General features: G+C 35.5%; 1 protein-coding gene across 1 annotated transcript in view; it reads left to right on the top strand.

The window, feature by feature from the left end:
• The window catches only part of ADGRB3 (adhesion G protein-coupled receptor B3), a 751,340-nt gene that overhangs the window by 350,778 nt on the left and 385,296 nt on the right, over window positions 1-15,266 (top strand). The window contains exon 10 of the mRNA XM_064360929.1: window positions 5,147-5,341. Within this exon, the coding sequence (XP_064216999.1) occupies window positions 5,147-5,341 (195 nt within the window). The remainder of the gene's footprint in view (window positions 1-5,146; window positions 5,342-15,266) is intronic.

The raw sequence follows: 15,266 nt of genomic DNA, 5'->3' as shown, positions 1-15,266 counted from the left end.
AGATCATAATGACTTCTGCATAGACTAGCAAGTATATGTTTTCAAATATTGACTTACAGCTTCTCTCAAAAGAAAAGCTGGGAAACCTTAGGTATTGGAAATTAACACAGGGGGATATCAAAGCCAGAACTATAGGAAAAAGCTGTTGGAGTGTTAGATCATACATAAGGTTTAGGTGCTAGAAGCTGAGATCCTAAAGCCCTCATGAGGATGCTGAGAACACCTCTCACACAAGCAGTGATGCCCTTCCAAGCCTCTAGCAATGGCCTGGCACTATCCTGCTGCTCTAGCCTCATGAAGTGGAAAAACTCTATGCACTCTCAGGCCTGCAATGTATCTAAGAAATTTATAATTCATACAGAATTTCTCGGAGAAGAAGAAAGAAATTGCCTTTCAGAAATGGAAACTCCTAGTCTAAAACATGAACAGATGGAATTAACATGAAAATTTGCATAAATTGATTCAGGACCAATGAACTGCCTGAAGCCTCCACCCCCAGAGAAATGCACTCAAAAGCATCTCTAACAACTGTTTCACAAACCAGGCACTTGGTACTCCAAAAAGATAAATATATTCCACTGAATATGTTTATAATATTCATAAATATGAAGCAAAACATGAAGAAGAATCAGAAAATGCAATAAATCAGGAGACTTAGCAAAACAAGAAATTTTTCAGAACCATTTTTAAAATTATAATATATTGTTTAAAATCATTAACATATGAAAGAACAGAAATCACAGTTAAAGAATATGAAAAACTTTAAGCAGAACTTCTATAAGTAAAAAATATTGTTATTGAAATTAATGAATAGGATACATAGCCAATTAGATTCAGTTGAAGAAAGAATTAACATTCTGGAAGTGAAGTATTGAAGACCTATACCATGATCCATCTCATGTCCTTAGGAAAAGGATGGAGATGAGAAACACTACATAGCTAGTATTTAGAGAAATTGGATTGTGAATTTGGGGGAAGAGGAAACAGTCACTGAATGGCCACTCTTAACCTCTATTTTTATATTAGCCCATCATAACAACCACATGATTATTTTCTCCTTTTTATGGATAAATCAAATGATCCTAGGAGAGAGTTAAATAATTTTTTCTATGGCAGCAGAACCACAATTTAAATCTAGGTTTTATGACTACAACTGCTACTTAAACATGACATACTAGCAAGATTTCCAGAAAGCATACTGTGTAGGTAATTGGAAATTTTAATTTATAACTTAAAAAGTTGTAGGGTTCAAACCAAATTTTGTACTTCTAATATTGATTTTGAAGCGAACCAGGGAGAAGACAGTAGTTGAAAGGAAGTATAATTGAGAAGCTGATATTTAAATAAGATATATGATATCAGGCCATTTTTTGTTTGAGAGAGAGAGAAACATTGAAGAGGGGATTGGATGGGATTAAAAATCTTAGAAATAACTATGGAATTAAACCATAGAGACAACAGCAAAGGAGGAGAGGTAGAATGCAAATAAAGGACAGTTTGAAATAGAGAAGAGGTAAGGTGAGCAAACCCATTTAGTCTCAACTTGAAAATCCAGAAAGAAAAAAGAGGGAAAACAATCTAGCACATAAACTTGGACATGTCATTCTAGGAAATAGGTGTTGAAAGGGTATACATAAGGCAAAAAAAGACAACTCTTCACAGTACACTTGTGTTGTGGAAAGGTCAAGAACCAGGAAATTGTCTTTCAATCAATATGTTCTGGACAGAAACATATCTTATTCAGACACTCTTTATACCTTGTATAAATGCAATGAATAGTCTCATCAGTATGTAAAAATATTACAAGGTATTTGTCCCGAGTGCAATGCCAGGAAGGATGCTAATCAGTGCCAATTGTTAGAGCTGGTATTGTCATCTGGGCACCTGTTTGCTAAGAGCTGGACTGACAACCACTCATTCTACATAAGCCTTCTAAGCAGCTGTCAGATGGCAATGACGTTAATTTACTACTGACTTGGGCCAGATTTGATGCTGACCCAGACGTGACAGACTGGCTTTCCTATTAGTTGAGCCATCCAGTGCCTTCTGTAACTATTTTTATTGCAAACAGAAAGCATGTCTAAATGTTTTGTTTCTCAAGATTCAAGTCCATGTTGTGATGTTTTTGTTTGAGGAGAAGCATACATTGTATCTGTACAAGTTAAATCCCTCACAGGCACAGGTATGGGTTGCCAAAATAACAGAGAAAGGGCTGATTTGAGGCAGTCAGACATTATTTATCGTGGCAACCATTGCTGCATTCCATTCCTAATGGAGAACAATTTAATCTTCTGCAGCTTTGAGTATCACAGCTGTGATTTGCATTGCCAGCACAGAACTGAGGACTGAATTTTATGACTTTTTTTAGGTTAGACTCTATTACCTTCATTTCTCTTCAAAACTTTCCTCATACTTCATGCATATCCTGAGACATGCATGTACCTAATGTTATTGAGGAAGAGCAAAAGGACAAGTGCAGCTAGAGCACCAGACCAGAAGCAGCACTACCTCTTTAAATCAGGTAGTTTGTTTATCTCATGCTGTTTGTTACCAGTGTTTCCTATGGACTATATTCATGAGTCAGTTACAACATCTTTCAGGTGTGCCTAACTTAATCCTATGACCTAACAATGTATGCAGAGATGGAAGTTAGTTAATCCATTCATTCATTTAACTCATTCATTCAGTATATTGAATAAGCTTCTAGGTAATGGGAATAAAATAATAAAATCTCTGCCTTCAGAAGGCTTATACTAATATTTTAATGGCACAGGTAGAAAAATGAATAAACCAAGAAATAGATGGCACAATGGCAGGTAGGGTTGAGCGCAATAAAGTCTGATGAGATGACTGAGAATGACAAGGATTCCATTTTAGGTGGCAAGTCAGGTAAGACCTTACTGAGAAGGTAACATAAAGCATATGAATGCCTGTGCAAAGACTATTCAAGCCTCCTTCTCCACCAAAAAAAGCAAGTGCAAAGGCCCTGAGATAGGCACGTACCTAATGTTACTGAAGAAGAGCAAAAGGACATGTGCAGCTAGAGCACAGCAGGTGACAGGGAAGGAGAAGTCTGTAGGAACTAGATCACACAGGGCACACAGACCGTGAGAAAGCAAGAGGCTTTCCTGTATGCTCTAGCTTCTGCTCGTTATCTTAGGCCTGTGTGGGTTTATTTGTTTTAAGAGAATGACTTTTAAATAATTTTTTAATATGTTGATCTATTTTTCAAATGTTAGAGGAGACATGGTAAGCTGAGTCTCCTATGAACTCAACTATATAAATCATAAGCTGCAAAATTGCAATACAAACCTAGGCACCCCTGACTCTAAAGCCCATTCCGTTGTGTTACACCACAAAGGTGTACTTAGGGCATAACAACTGAATTCACTGTAACAAAATTTTTCTATGCTGTTTGCTAAGACTGTGAATAAGGCAGGAAGCCTACCCTCGGATTCTAAGGCAGAAAAATATTTAAGCAAATAATCACCATTTTTTGATAAAAGCCATGTCTGTATAAGAGATAACACAGAGAAGGCATTGATTAGCTCTGTTTAGTTATTTAGAAGAATAAGAATTAACTATGAGTGGTTTTTAAACAAGAGACCATGGAAGAAAAGAGGGTAGAATATCTGTTGTAAAAATCTGAAGTTATGAAACACATGACCTGAACAGAAAATTGCAAATAATTACCAGTAGTTTAGAATCAGGACTAGAGTTCAGCCTGGTGGTACAGCCTGGTACAAAGTAGAAACCAGCTGGCTTCTACTTTGAGGGTTCATGTCCTTCTTATTGGCCAGTGCTGGATCTCTTTCATGATTAAATATGTAAATGCCACTCCATTACCAAGCAATTAGCATTGATACTATAGAGATAGGCAAGAGCTAGATTACTGATGCTGTGTCAGTCATTTGGGCTTTAATCCATGGTTGATGGCAGCCACCAAAGAGAGATGAAAAGAAATGAAAGAAGAAAATAGGGAAAAGTAAAGTACCTAAATATGTTACGATTTTTTTCATACACAATGAAAATAAAGTATATCTCTGAAGATTTTATTTTACCAAAATTGTTTTAGACATCTTTACAGATAACAAAAAGTAAAATATCTGGGGTTTCAACACTTTCTGAAATATAATGCTTAGAAAATTTAAACTTTTTAATTAGTTCAGATTGATTGCCATACTTTAAAATATTTGTTGGCACATTTCTTGATGGGAAATTGATAATTACAATTAATGTACTTTAACCTTTCTATTTCACTATTTCTCTGGTGTGTTAATTATTGATTGTTTCATAATTTTTAGTTAATTTTTATAACAAATTTAGCAAGGAGAAGATACAGATTAAACTTTTAGTAAACAAATAAAAGTATAAAGGATTCTTGCCATTTCTTTACCCTCCCTTACTTTACTATTCTTTCACACTGTAGGATGTTTTTCCTCCCTTGAACTGTACGACAAGCAAATATAAGAATTGGCAGCACATTTCTCTGGCTATCAAACTAATTTAAGCTTTGCATTTTAACGGTTCATCCTGTTGCTGAAGCAGAGAGTTTTTAATTGTTGTTTTTGCTGATTTTTTTAAAATAAAGCTAAAGTAATCTATTTTTCAATCATGTCATAGTAAACCTCCAAAGTTTAAAGAAATTTTCTTAAGATTGTGCTGTTAATAATTTCTTTGCTGCTCTATAAAGATGTGTTCATTTTAAGAGGTAAGGCAAAAGTTAATAAGCTCAGCTTGTTAGTAAACATGGCTATTTTTGAAGTGTTTATAATCTCCCATATCTGATCACACCTTACTAAACAGTGTCTCATGTTTACCACATACTAAAGTATTTTTGATTTTTACTCCAATTAGGAACCTAAATTAATACACATTTTTCCAAATGTGTGGAATTGTGTGTTCTAACTAGAAATGGCAAGTTTGTTAAGTCTGCCAAAATGTATACACTCATTAATACTTGCATGCTGGATGTTTATCCATCTGAGTATGGGATACACACAATTTACAGTTTTCAAATCCTCCCAGGCATTGCAAGGCTATTTTAAGTTGACTTATCAAGTTTAAATAAAATTGTTTGATAAAGATATGCCGAGAAATAGTAATGAAGATTCTGATGTTTGCTCTGTTCTTTTGACCATCACAGATCAAAGAGCACCTTGCTAAGGGGCAGCGAATGCTGGCAGGTGATGGAATGTCCCAGGTGACCAAGACACTGTTGGATTTAACTCAGAGAAAAAATTTCTATGCAGGCGATCTTCTGATGTCTGTGGAGATCCTGAGAAATGTGACAGACACATTTAAAAGGGCAAGTTACATCCCTGCATCTGATGGTGTCCAGGTAAGGGAGACAAGTTCATGAAGGAAAAAGGTAGTGGAGAGACCATCAATTTTTGGTCCCAAGAAGCCAGTGCAGCCATCTTGGAGGTGGCCTGGGCTGGAGGGAGAGAAAGCTCATCCAGGTTGTGCTTAGTGTGAGCTCTGGAAATGACCTCAGTTCCCTTAGTCATTCTTCACCTCAGTGTCCTCGCCCATAAAATGCATATATTATACCTCAAGCAGATACTGAATGAGAACATGCGTGAAGTGCTTTGAGCCCCCAGATAAAAAGCACTATAGCAAATTCAAGGTGGTATCATGGATATTTTATTCCCACATTTAATATACCATCTTGCCATGGAAGACTATTAAAAGTGCATTAAACATAATGAAAGCACATTAACTATAACATGCAAAAAAGACATAGTTAAAAGTTTGTTTAGGATTTTGCTATTAGTAGGGGGAAAAACATACTTAATTTTATTGAACCATTCCCTGAAAATATAAGGCAAATAGAGAATTGCTCTGGCTAAGAAAATAGGAAATTTAATAACTTCTCACAGCATATTTTTCTTGTCTTCGAAGACTTTTAGAGCAACGTCATTTATTTCCATAATAAAATTTAAGTACTCACCCAATTTCCATATTGCCTTTGCCATTAAAACAAAGCTTATCGAATGGCAAACAAAGCATATTTAATGCAACTACAGTTTGCATTTCAGGTTAACTCTTTTTATGCTGTAGACTAAAAGGTACTCCTGCCAAGAATGCTGAGTTGATTTTTGCATTTTCAGCATAATGTTCTTACTGTGTCTCTGCATAAAGTTCATTAAAATAAAAGTTTGGCAAAACTCCCAGATTAGGTATTGTGTTCCTTCAGCCTACTCTAAATTTGTGATTTTATTTGTATTTCGCTTGGAAAATACAGGGTTGTTTTTGTTTTGTTTTAGTTAGCTATTGAGGGAAAGAGGCAAAGAAGGCTTTTTGGAATCATGGAATCATTCATAAGTAATACTGATACCCTGATTTGCATAGAGGTACATATATTGCTAAAATCATGTGCATATACTGCTAAAAGGAACTGCTATGAGAATTATTCGTGCTGCATTCTGTACTGTATCATCATTGTCCATTTTTAAAATTGTAATTGTAAAAGTATATTGCCTGGAGTGGATGAAAGATTATTATCATTTGAGCATTGAAAAGATGCTTTTTCTCTTGGAAAAGATGAAACAGGTTTTTTCCCCTAAGTTTTAAATGTTAATCAAGTAACCAAGTACTTTCTCCTATAGTTCTGAAATTGCTTCTATTAATATTTACATTCAATCTAGCATTTAAATACTTTGACACAAAATACAAGTTGTAATTTCAAAAAACTTCTCATAAACTCTGTTCACAGTTGGCAAAATACTCCATGAAATAATCTCTAACTCTCAAAAGTGTAGGGCTTTAAAATTCTTATGTGTGGAAGTTCAAGGAATTAAGATGACCAGGCTATATTTAGAAGATATTTTGACTGAGCTACTTGTTTGTGTGCATGAATTCAATGAACAATTCTATTAACCAGTTGCTTAGTCATGGACATTAGCTGGTTTGACTTAAATAGAGCAATTTGGCTAATTATCTTGTTTCATTTTAGTGTAGTCAGAAATAGGTTTCTCTCTTCCCATCCTACTTCATCAAAGGAAGCATACACAAAGTCCTAAGCACATTGGTGTTCTCATCTTTGCCTCACAAATGACAGCTGCATTTTTCTACATCATTAACTTTATTGATGTCTTTTTAGGCATCTGGAGTGCCCTCCTCATCTGAAATTCCTTCCTCTTCCACATCTGCCTGTCACAATTCTAGCTCAATTCTGATAAGTCTTTCTGAACTCCAGATGAACAACCCCTACCTCCATCTGAAAATGAGTTTTCTCTTCTCTGAAATTTCAGAGAAATTTTAATCTCTTATATTCTACTTTCCACAATTTTATGCAAAGAGTTTGCAAATATTTACTGTCTTCTTTACTTGATTATAAACTCTGGTTTATAATCTTCATCAATATCCTTTGAACCTCACATTACTTTAGTTTTTGCCATGTCCAAAGGCTCTGGACATTTCTAATTGGCTAGAAACTCAGGATTAATGTGGCATAAACTAAACTAATCTTAATTCCAAGAATTCTTGCATTTTTCCACTTTTCTTTATAGAATTAGTAGTTCCTAGGCTATAATTGAAATGTCATCTTGACTTTTCCCTTTTCTCTTGGGTCAGCCTACTTAATGCCTCTTTCATCCATTCTTCCCACTTCTGTTATCCAAGTCAGCCTCTAATTACCTCAGCCTACATGATTTCTGTGGCCTCTTCCCTTTGATCCTCTCTCACCTGTTTACCTACATCACTGCCAATGTTGCATACCATGGTACTATGATTTATCATAGAACAGCTCTGATTATATCACTGTCTACTTAAAAACCTTTAGTGGAGCTTCAAATGAAGTCATTCTTCAAGCTTCAACTTGAAGTCATTCTGCTGGCTCCTGGTACACTCCGCATATGTAGGTCACCTACCTTTCCAGCCTCATTCATGGATTACTCTTTCTCCTCACAAACCAGAACCTTGAGGTAAATGAACCACTTCCTGATTCCTGAAAGCACTGTATATTCTCAGCTCTGGGTCTTTGCTTCCTCTGTGCTTTCAGACTGGCTTGGTCTACCTCAATCTGCTGTTCAAGTTCTCTGGTCCTGTGGGCCTGTGAACTCCAACAGCATTGTTTCTTCTGCATCTCATCATATCTTGTATTATCAGCACTAATTAGCAAATCTTTGAAAAAGAAGACATGCTTCTGATCCATCTTTGGACCCTAGCCAAGTGCCAGCCCACCTTCTACAAGTAAGAATTCACATAGAATCTTGTCTATAAAAGATGTTCAACAAATGTTTATTGAATTTATTAACAACAAAAGTAATAATCACATAGGCACTCTTGAACTTTTTCATCCTTTTTTCACTAGAAAATGTTGAGCAAAGGTAAAAGAAAAGTAAAATTAAAGGAAATATATTCTTTTAAATGTAGCTATGTGCAAAGTATTTTATTAAAAATGGCTAATTATACTGAATTCAATTAAAAACGATATTTTGATGAAAGAGATATAGAATAGCTATTATAGGCAGAATAACTCATAGGAGCAAGATCATAGGAAAAGATTGGACATCTAGTTAGCAAATCATTGGAATGTATTCCAATAAACACACACAAGCACATACAAATACATGCATGTGCATATAGTTTTTTCTATTGGAAATCAAATAAATTAAGCTGTGAAGACCTTGAAAACTTTCGAAGGCCTTTAATATGACTGATAATACTATTAATTAGGCCGGGCGCAGTGGCTCACGCCTGTAATCCCAGCACTTTGGGAGGCCGAGGCAGGCTGATCTCTTGAGGTGAGAAGTTCGAGAACAGCCTGGCCAACATGGCGAAACCATGTCACTACTAAAAACAAACAAAAAAGTAAAATAGCAGGGCATGGTAGTGCATGCCTATAATCCCAGCTACTCAGGAGTCTGAGGTGGGAGGATCTCTTTAACCTGGGAGGCAGAGATCTCAGTGAGCCGAGTTCACACCACTGCACTCCAGCCTGGGTGACAAAGCAAGACACCATCTCAAATAAATGAATGAACGAATGAATAAATAAATAAATAAATATTATGACTTAGGATCATAAGAATTGGCATAATTCTTCCAAACACATGAGGTCTTTTGATTAAAAGACTCCTGTTTTTAATTATTATTATTATTCTAAAAGGTAACTTATTTTTTGGCCTATAGAGGAAACTGGTTCATGAAAAGTTTAATTCAGCAGAGTTTCTAAATAACACGAAGACACTTTGTTCTTGTATTTGTATATAAGAGCATTTATTCTGTATACTGTCTATCTCTGTTCAATAGTAGTAATTCAGGATGTGAGAGATTTATCTAAGTATTTTAATTAACAAATCCATAGAAATGTACGTTTACCCTTAAAATTTTAAATTATATGTTATTATTGTTGTCATCCCTTAAATCAAATCACAACAAATCTATTTTTTAATGTTAGTAACGTTTTCTTCTTTGATTACTTCAATATGTAGCTTGACAAAATGAGAATACTGTAATCACCTTAAGAAATTTATAAAATTGTAAAGTTAATCTTTTCCCAGATTATTCACCTTACTGAGGGACAACATTAAAATCAGATGAGGCTGCTGGATGCCGTGGCTCATGCCTGTAATCCCAGCACTTTGGGAGGCCAAGGTGGGTGGATTGTGAGGTCAGTAGTTCGAGACCAGCCTGGCCAAGATGGTGAAACCCCATCTCTACTAAAAATACAAAAATTAGCCAGGCATGGTGGTGGGTGCCTGTAATCCCAGCTACTCTGGAGGCTGAGGCAGGAGAATCGCTTGAACCTGGGAGGTCAAGATTGCAGTGAGCCGAGATTGTGCCACTGCACTCTAGCCTGGGCAACAGAGTAAGACTCCATCTCAAAAAATAAAAATAAAATAAAATAAAAAGGAAAATCACATTAGCCACCTGAATTTTAAGTTGCTGGAGTTAATGTCCTCTTTTACTAAGAGCAATAATTTGCTCCCATTGACAATGGAGAAAAGAAGATGCAACATCTATAACCCGTACATTTTTCTTAAACCAAAAAAGTATACAGCTTTTCCTTATTCAGTCCTGATTATCCAGTGAAGATAATTAGAACTTATCAAAGTATAAATGTATCATTGCTACTAATGTCACAGAAAAATGCATGGCTGAATCCCAAACGTATCACATTACTAAATCAATGCCAATTCCATTAAAATGGGCACAATTACTTCAATAAGGAACACAGGCTAAGTACCAGCAAAGACATTTCTCTTCATTCATTACTGTAGCCATAACTCTTTGGCAACCGTTGCATATTATGATTAAGTCCATATCAAAGCATATTTATGATACCCATTGTTCATTTTTGATGCCAAAACTGAAAGAACAGTAAAAAGAAAAGAAACAAAGAAATAATTTACGACATTATCACTAGTTTCAACTAGCCGCTCACCAGATCTCTAAGAGGAGAAATGAATGCCACATATGCCAGCTGTACTCTACAGAGGTGGCTGCAGAGGCTTTGCCTGGTCAGCTGCTGGGTCATAAGGTGAAGCTCCTTCTAAGATCCTATTCTTTCCTGAAAGTACCCATCTTCGGATACAACTATAAAACTATATTTTATCGTGGTTTAGACAATATTAACTATAATATGCACCTTCATCTTACGCTCTTTAAGAAAAGCTGCTGTGTCTATACCTGTGACACAATACTAAGCTACCTTTCATTTTCATTTTCATCCTGATTTGTGAGATGTTAAAAATTGTAAAACCTCATACAATAAAAATGTTCTTTTATGTTTTGAAATGATAAGGCATAGTAACAATTTTATTTTGGAAAACTAGTAGAACATATTTCAAAAACGTTTCCCTTCAAGCATATTCTTTTCCAAACCTTCGCTGTCATAACTCCAAGACTATTAATTAAAGCTATGTGGCATGGCTTTCCCTTTTCCATTCTTACGTATGTTTCTTTAAGATCCAGCTTAAAGATCTTTTGTTGATATTGTTGTTCTCAAAAGTCTTATCACCAAATCCCAGGCAGATTAGATTTTTTTCTATTTCTATGAGCTTTTGAAATCTTGCAAACACCCTTTCACACACTACATCATAATTATTTGTTCCAGGCCTGCCTTCAGCAATGTATTTTAAGCTTGTTGAGAGATTATTTTGTCCCTAGGATTTTGCCTTGTACTTGAAGCATGTAGACACTCAAATATTTGTTGATACAATTAATGAATAAATAAAGGTAATATAATAATATCTGAGGAACCTACATTGTTTCACAAAATATTAGAAAACTGCTCTGAATATCTAATTCAGAGAATGAGACAGAAAGAAAACTTGCTCATTTACTTTTTTTGACCACCGGAATAATTCATTCTAAGTCTTATTCTATCAACAGAGGATTGAGTTTGCACTGCTTATGCCAGAAACTTTAAGACTTGAAAAAATTTAATCAGACATACTTAAATTCAAATTCCAGCCTGTCCAACTATCTTGGTATCTTCAGGCATGTTACTTAACCTTTGTCTACCTTATTTCTTAGTTTCTGTAAAAAAAGAAATAAAGAAGAGATAATAGTCAATTCACTATTTGTGATAGCTATAGTCTGTAACATTATAGCAAACACTGAATTAACAAATATCGAACCATTGCTTCAAAGAGAAATGCAGGATTAGATTCATTTGAGAATCTGGTCGCAATATTTTATCAACCAATCAAAATGACTTTGATTTTCATCAGCCAATCAAAATGACTTTGTTTTATGTGCGTTTCAGTTGAAATACACCTTATTTAATGTATGTTGTTGATGCACTAACATTGGACTCACAACTGATAGCACTGTATCTCATGCCTACACAAAGTTTATCTGACGTACTTATTTTCTGTGTAAGGCACAGCATAACTTTGTTGTGCTTAAGATCAATAGATAGTACTTTGACACCATTCTTGGCTCATTTTAAGCAGTGAAATCAACAATCCAAAAAGCCCCCAAAGTATGAAACATGCAGCAGTAAAAAGGTCATGAAATGGACATTTCTTTATGGTGTAAAGGCTAAAACATAAAAAGACAGAGCATCACCATGTTAGACCTCAGTTAGAAACATGCACATTGGCCAACTCAACATTTTTACCACTTTGTGCATGTCCACAGTTGGCCATGATGGTGCTGTGCATTTTAGTTTCAAGATTACAGATTTCAAATAAATTTTAACAAATAGGTGAATTCGGAAATATAAAATCTGTTAACAATGAAGATTAGCTGTTATCTATTTTTCAGAGATATGGTTAAAATCTGTTAAAAATGAAGATTAGCTGTTACCTATTTTTCAAGGCTCAGAAATATATAACAGTCCATACATAATATTTATTAATTACTTACCACATAGTGGGTACTACATAATGCCATTATTGCTCCTATTTTAATTACCAACATAGAAGAAAAACATGGGTCTTGTTTTCAAGCCCCTTACAGTATCATTGAAGGAAAAAATAACATGAATGGGGCTATAGTGTGTTCTACTTCTATGAATTTCAAAAAAAGGTCTGAACAACAGCACAAGTAAAGAAGTCATGAAAGAGTTAGGACTTAAGATAGAATTTGCAGAAGTAAGTGAGTTACAGAAACACTCAGTAATTAAACTATGCAGTCAAAAGCATAGCAGTAGTTTAAGAATGACCTGTCCGTTAGAAAAACCTTCCTGTCTTTACGATATGCATTTTCCACCATGTATTCTATTTTCAAAAATATTTTAGAAAATAGAATTTTCCTATTCCATAGGATTTCTATAGAATTTCCAATTCAAATAGGATTTTGCCTTAATGCGAGTACATCAGGGCAAAAAAAAAAAAAAACAAAACAAAACAAAAAAAACAAGGAAAACAATCCTTGTTTCTCTGTGCTAGAGAGAGCCTAACGTAACTAGCATCACTTTCTAGATAGTACTTAAACCCCACCCTTAGTATAAACATGAAAATAAGAAATTTAATGGCAAATAACTTTCTTAAGCGAGGGAAACTTGAAGCGACAGATCTTTGTTCACGAACCAACATGGTTAAATCCTACCATGAACGAATCTAGAAGATAGCTGGTAACTGAGGGAAATTAGCAAGCTCCATAGAAGAGTCCAGAGTAGGCACCACATCCATGTGGGAGGAGGAAGACAGGCAAAGTAGTTTTAAGAATGTATAAAGTGCAATCTATCAGCTGGTAAGTGCCATGTGGAGTAAATAAATTATTTTGGTTGAGTTTTTAAAGAATACAGCAAAACTTGAGACTGATAGTTTTATCCTTTCAGAAGCTCCTATTATTTTCTTCAGAGTCAAGAAAATATTGAGATTTGCATTAGCAAAAGTTACAGATGATTTTATATTGTGATTCCATTTATTATCAAATGTTCTTTTGTTTTAAAAAGTTTTTATTGAAGAATGTTTTGTTTACTAGTACTACCATAAAAAATACCACAAACTGAGTGACTTAAACAACAAACATTTTCTGACAGTTCTGGAGGCTAGATGTCCAAGATCAAGGTCTTGGCGGGTTTGGTTTTTCATGGGGCCTCTCTCTTTGGCTTGTAGGTGGCTGCCTTCTCTCTGTGTCTTCACATGGTCTTTTTCTCTACACACTTGCATCCCTTGTGTCTCTCTGTATGTTCTAATCTTCTCTTCTTAAAGAACACCAGACAGATTAGATCAGGGCCCACTCTGATTCTTCTTTTTAACTTAATTTCCTTTTTAACAGCCCTATGTTCAAAGACAATCACATCTGAACTACTGGGTACGAGGACTTTAACATAAAGATTTGGGTGTAGGGGCTGAGATACAGTGAGCCTATAACAAGGAATCTTGAAGGACTATGAGAATTTTCTTTTATTGAAGGGGTCTGTGTCGGTAATCTTTCCCCAGGACAGGACCTGCTGTGACTACTGCCTGCAGTCTTGCAAGGGACTAAACTTGTGATGTGCGCAGGCTTCCTTCACATGGTGGCCCTTAAGTGTATCAGCCAGGCCTACCAGACTTGAGGGATCACTTCTTACCTTATTCCTCACTTAAGAAGCAGCTGCTGTCTGAATATGATGATGATTTTGTCACACTGAGTTATGATGTTTTTATAACATTGGCTGTTCTGCCAGGCCGTCACTGGGGAAATAATCATATTTAATGGTATTAGGATCACTAACTATTTTTACCTTTCATTTTTAAAAAGGACTGTAAGCAATACTGAGCTCATGCCCCAAAGCACTAAATACTGGATGGCTTATCCTTTCCACTTAGCCTCATCCCATCTAGTATACCTCAAGCAGAATTACTCTGTTACCTCTTGCCGGAGTCCTTGATCCTAAAGTTAGCTCAGAGATACTGAGAGGATTGTACAAAAAATTCCCCATCTGAGCTATTCTGGGACTCCACAGGTCAAACTTTCTTATATCATGGCAAAACAACAAGATTAGTGTGAAAGACAGTGTCCTGGAACAATGTTCTTACGCAGTTATCAAAATGAGTCAGAGCTAAAAGAAGTATTTTTTTAAGGTGTTTTTAAAGACTTTTTTCACCTAACCTAGTGACTATTAGGAGATACTAGTTTCACTTATCTGTTCTCACATTCCTTTCGGTCTGGCAGATTGCAGTGGGAGAGCAGGGACAGTCCGGCGCTGCTGTCAGAAGTCCTCTGAACACCACTCTCAGGTCAGGCCACCTGGCCTGCTGCAGATCCCACTACTGACCATTATATCATTTTCCTTCATATGTCTGTCTTTTGTCTCCCAGTTTTCCAGTGGCTCAGATTTTCCTCTAGATTATGTTCTTCTTATGCCTTAGTCTCTGAAACCTGCTAGATGACATCCTGTATTATAATATTCTGCCTTTCTGAATCCTTGTTAGTTTTCAGTTGCCAATGGTCCGTTGATAATGCTGCTTAGATAGACATTCTGGATAAAAGGTCTAAACCATGATATTGTACTTCTTTGTCTTGCTTGATTAGGAGTGATTTTGCCTATTCACCTCTTACCAAAAAAGTACCTAGGGTGCTCTTTAGAGATTGCTTAGTTTTTTGTTTGTGTTTTTTGTTTTTGTTTTTTAAAGTGAACTCAAGAAATTTTCAGTAATAATGTTGTTCTTACTTAATTTCATTTCAGTATACTTTCTTGAATAGAACAGGATACTAAGAGATGGAATCACAGCCATAACACAGGGAATCTATGATCCCTACTTTAAATATGGATGTATTCTTGGTTTTATGTTATCACACATGCAAATGTATCAGCCAAGTGCATCAGGGCAAAAAAACAAAAACAAAACGAGATTTACTATTAGATTAATGCAAACGTA

The sequence above is a fragment of the Aotus nancymaae genome, unplaced genomic scaffold (genome assembly GCF_030222135.1).
Source record: "Aotus nancymaae isolate 86718 unplaced genomic scaffold, 86718_ANA_hifiasm-v0.15.2.pri h1tg000040l, whole genome shotgun sequence".
NCBI lineage: Eukaryota > Metazoa > Chordata > Mammalia > Primates > Aotidae > Aotus > Aotus nancymaae.
This window is presented reverse-complemented; position numbering and strand designations above follow the sequence as displayed.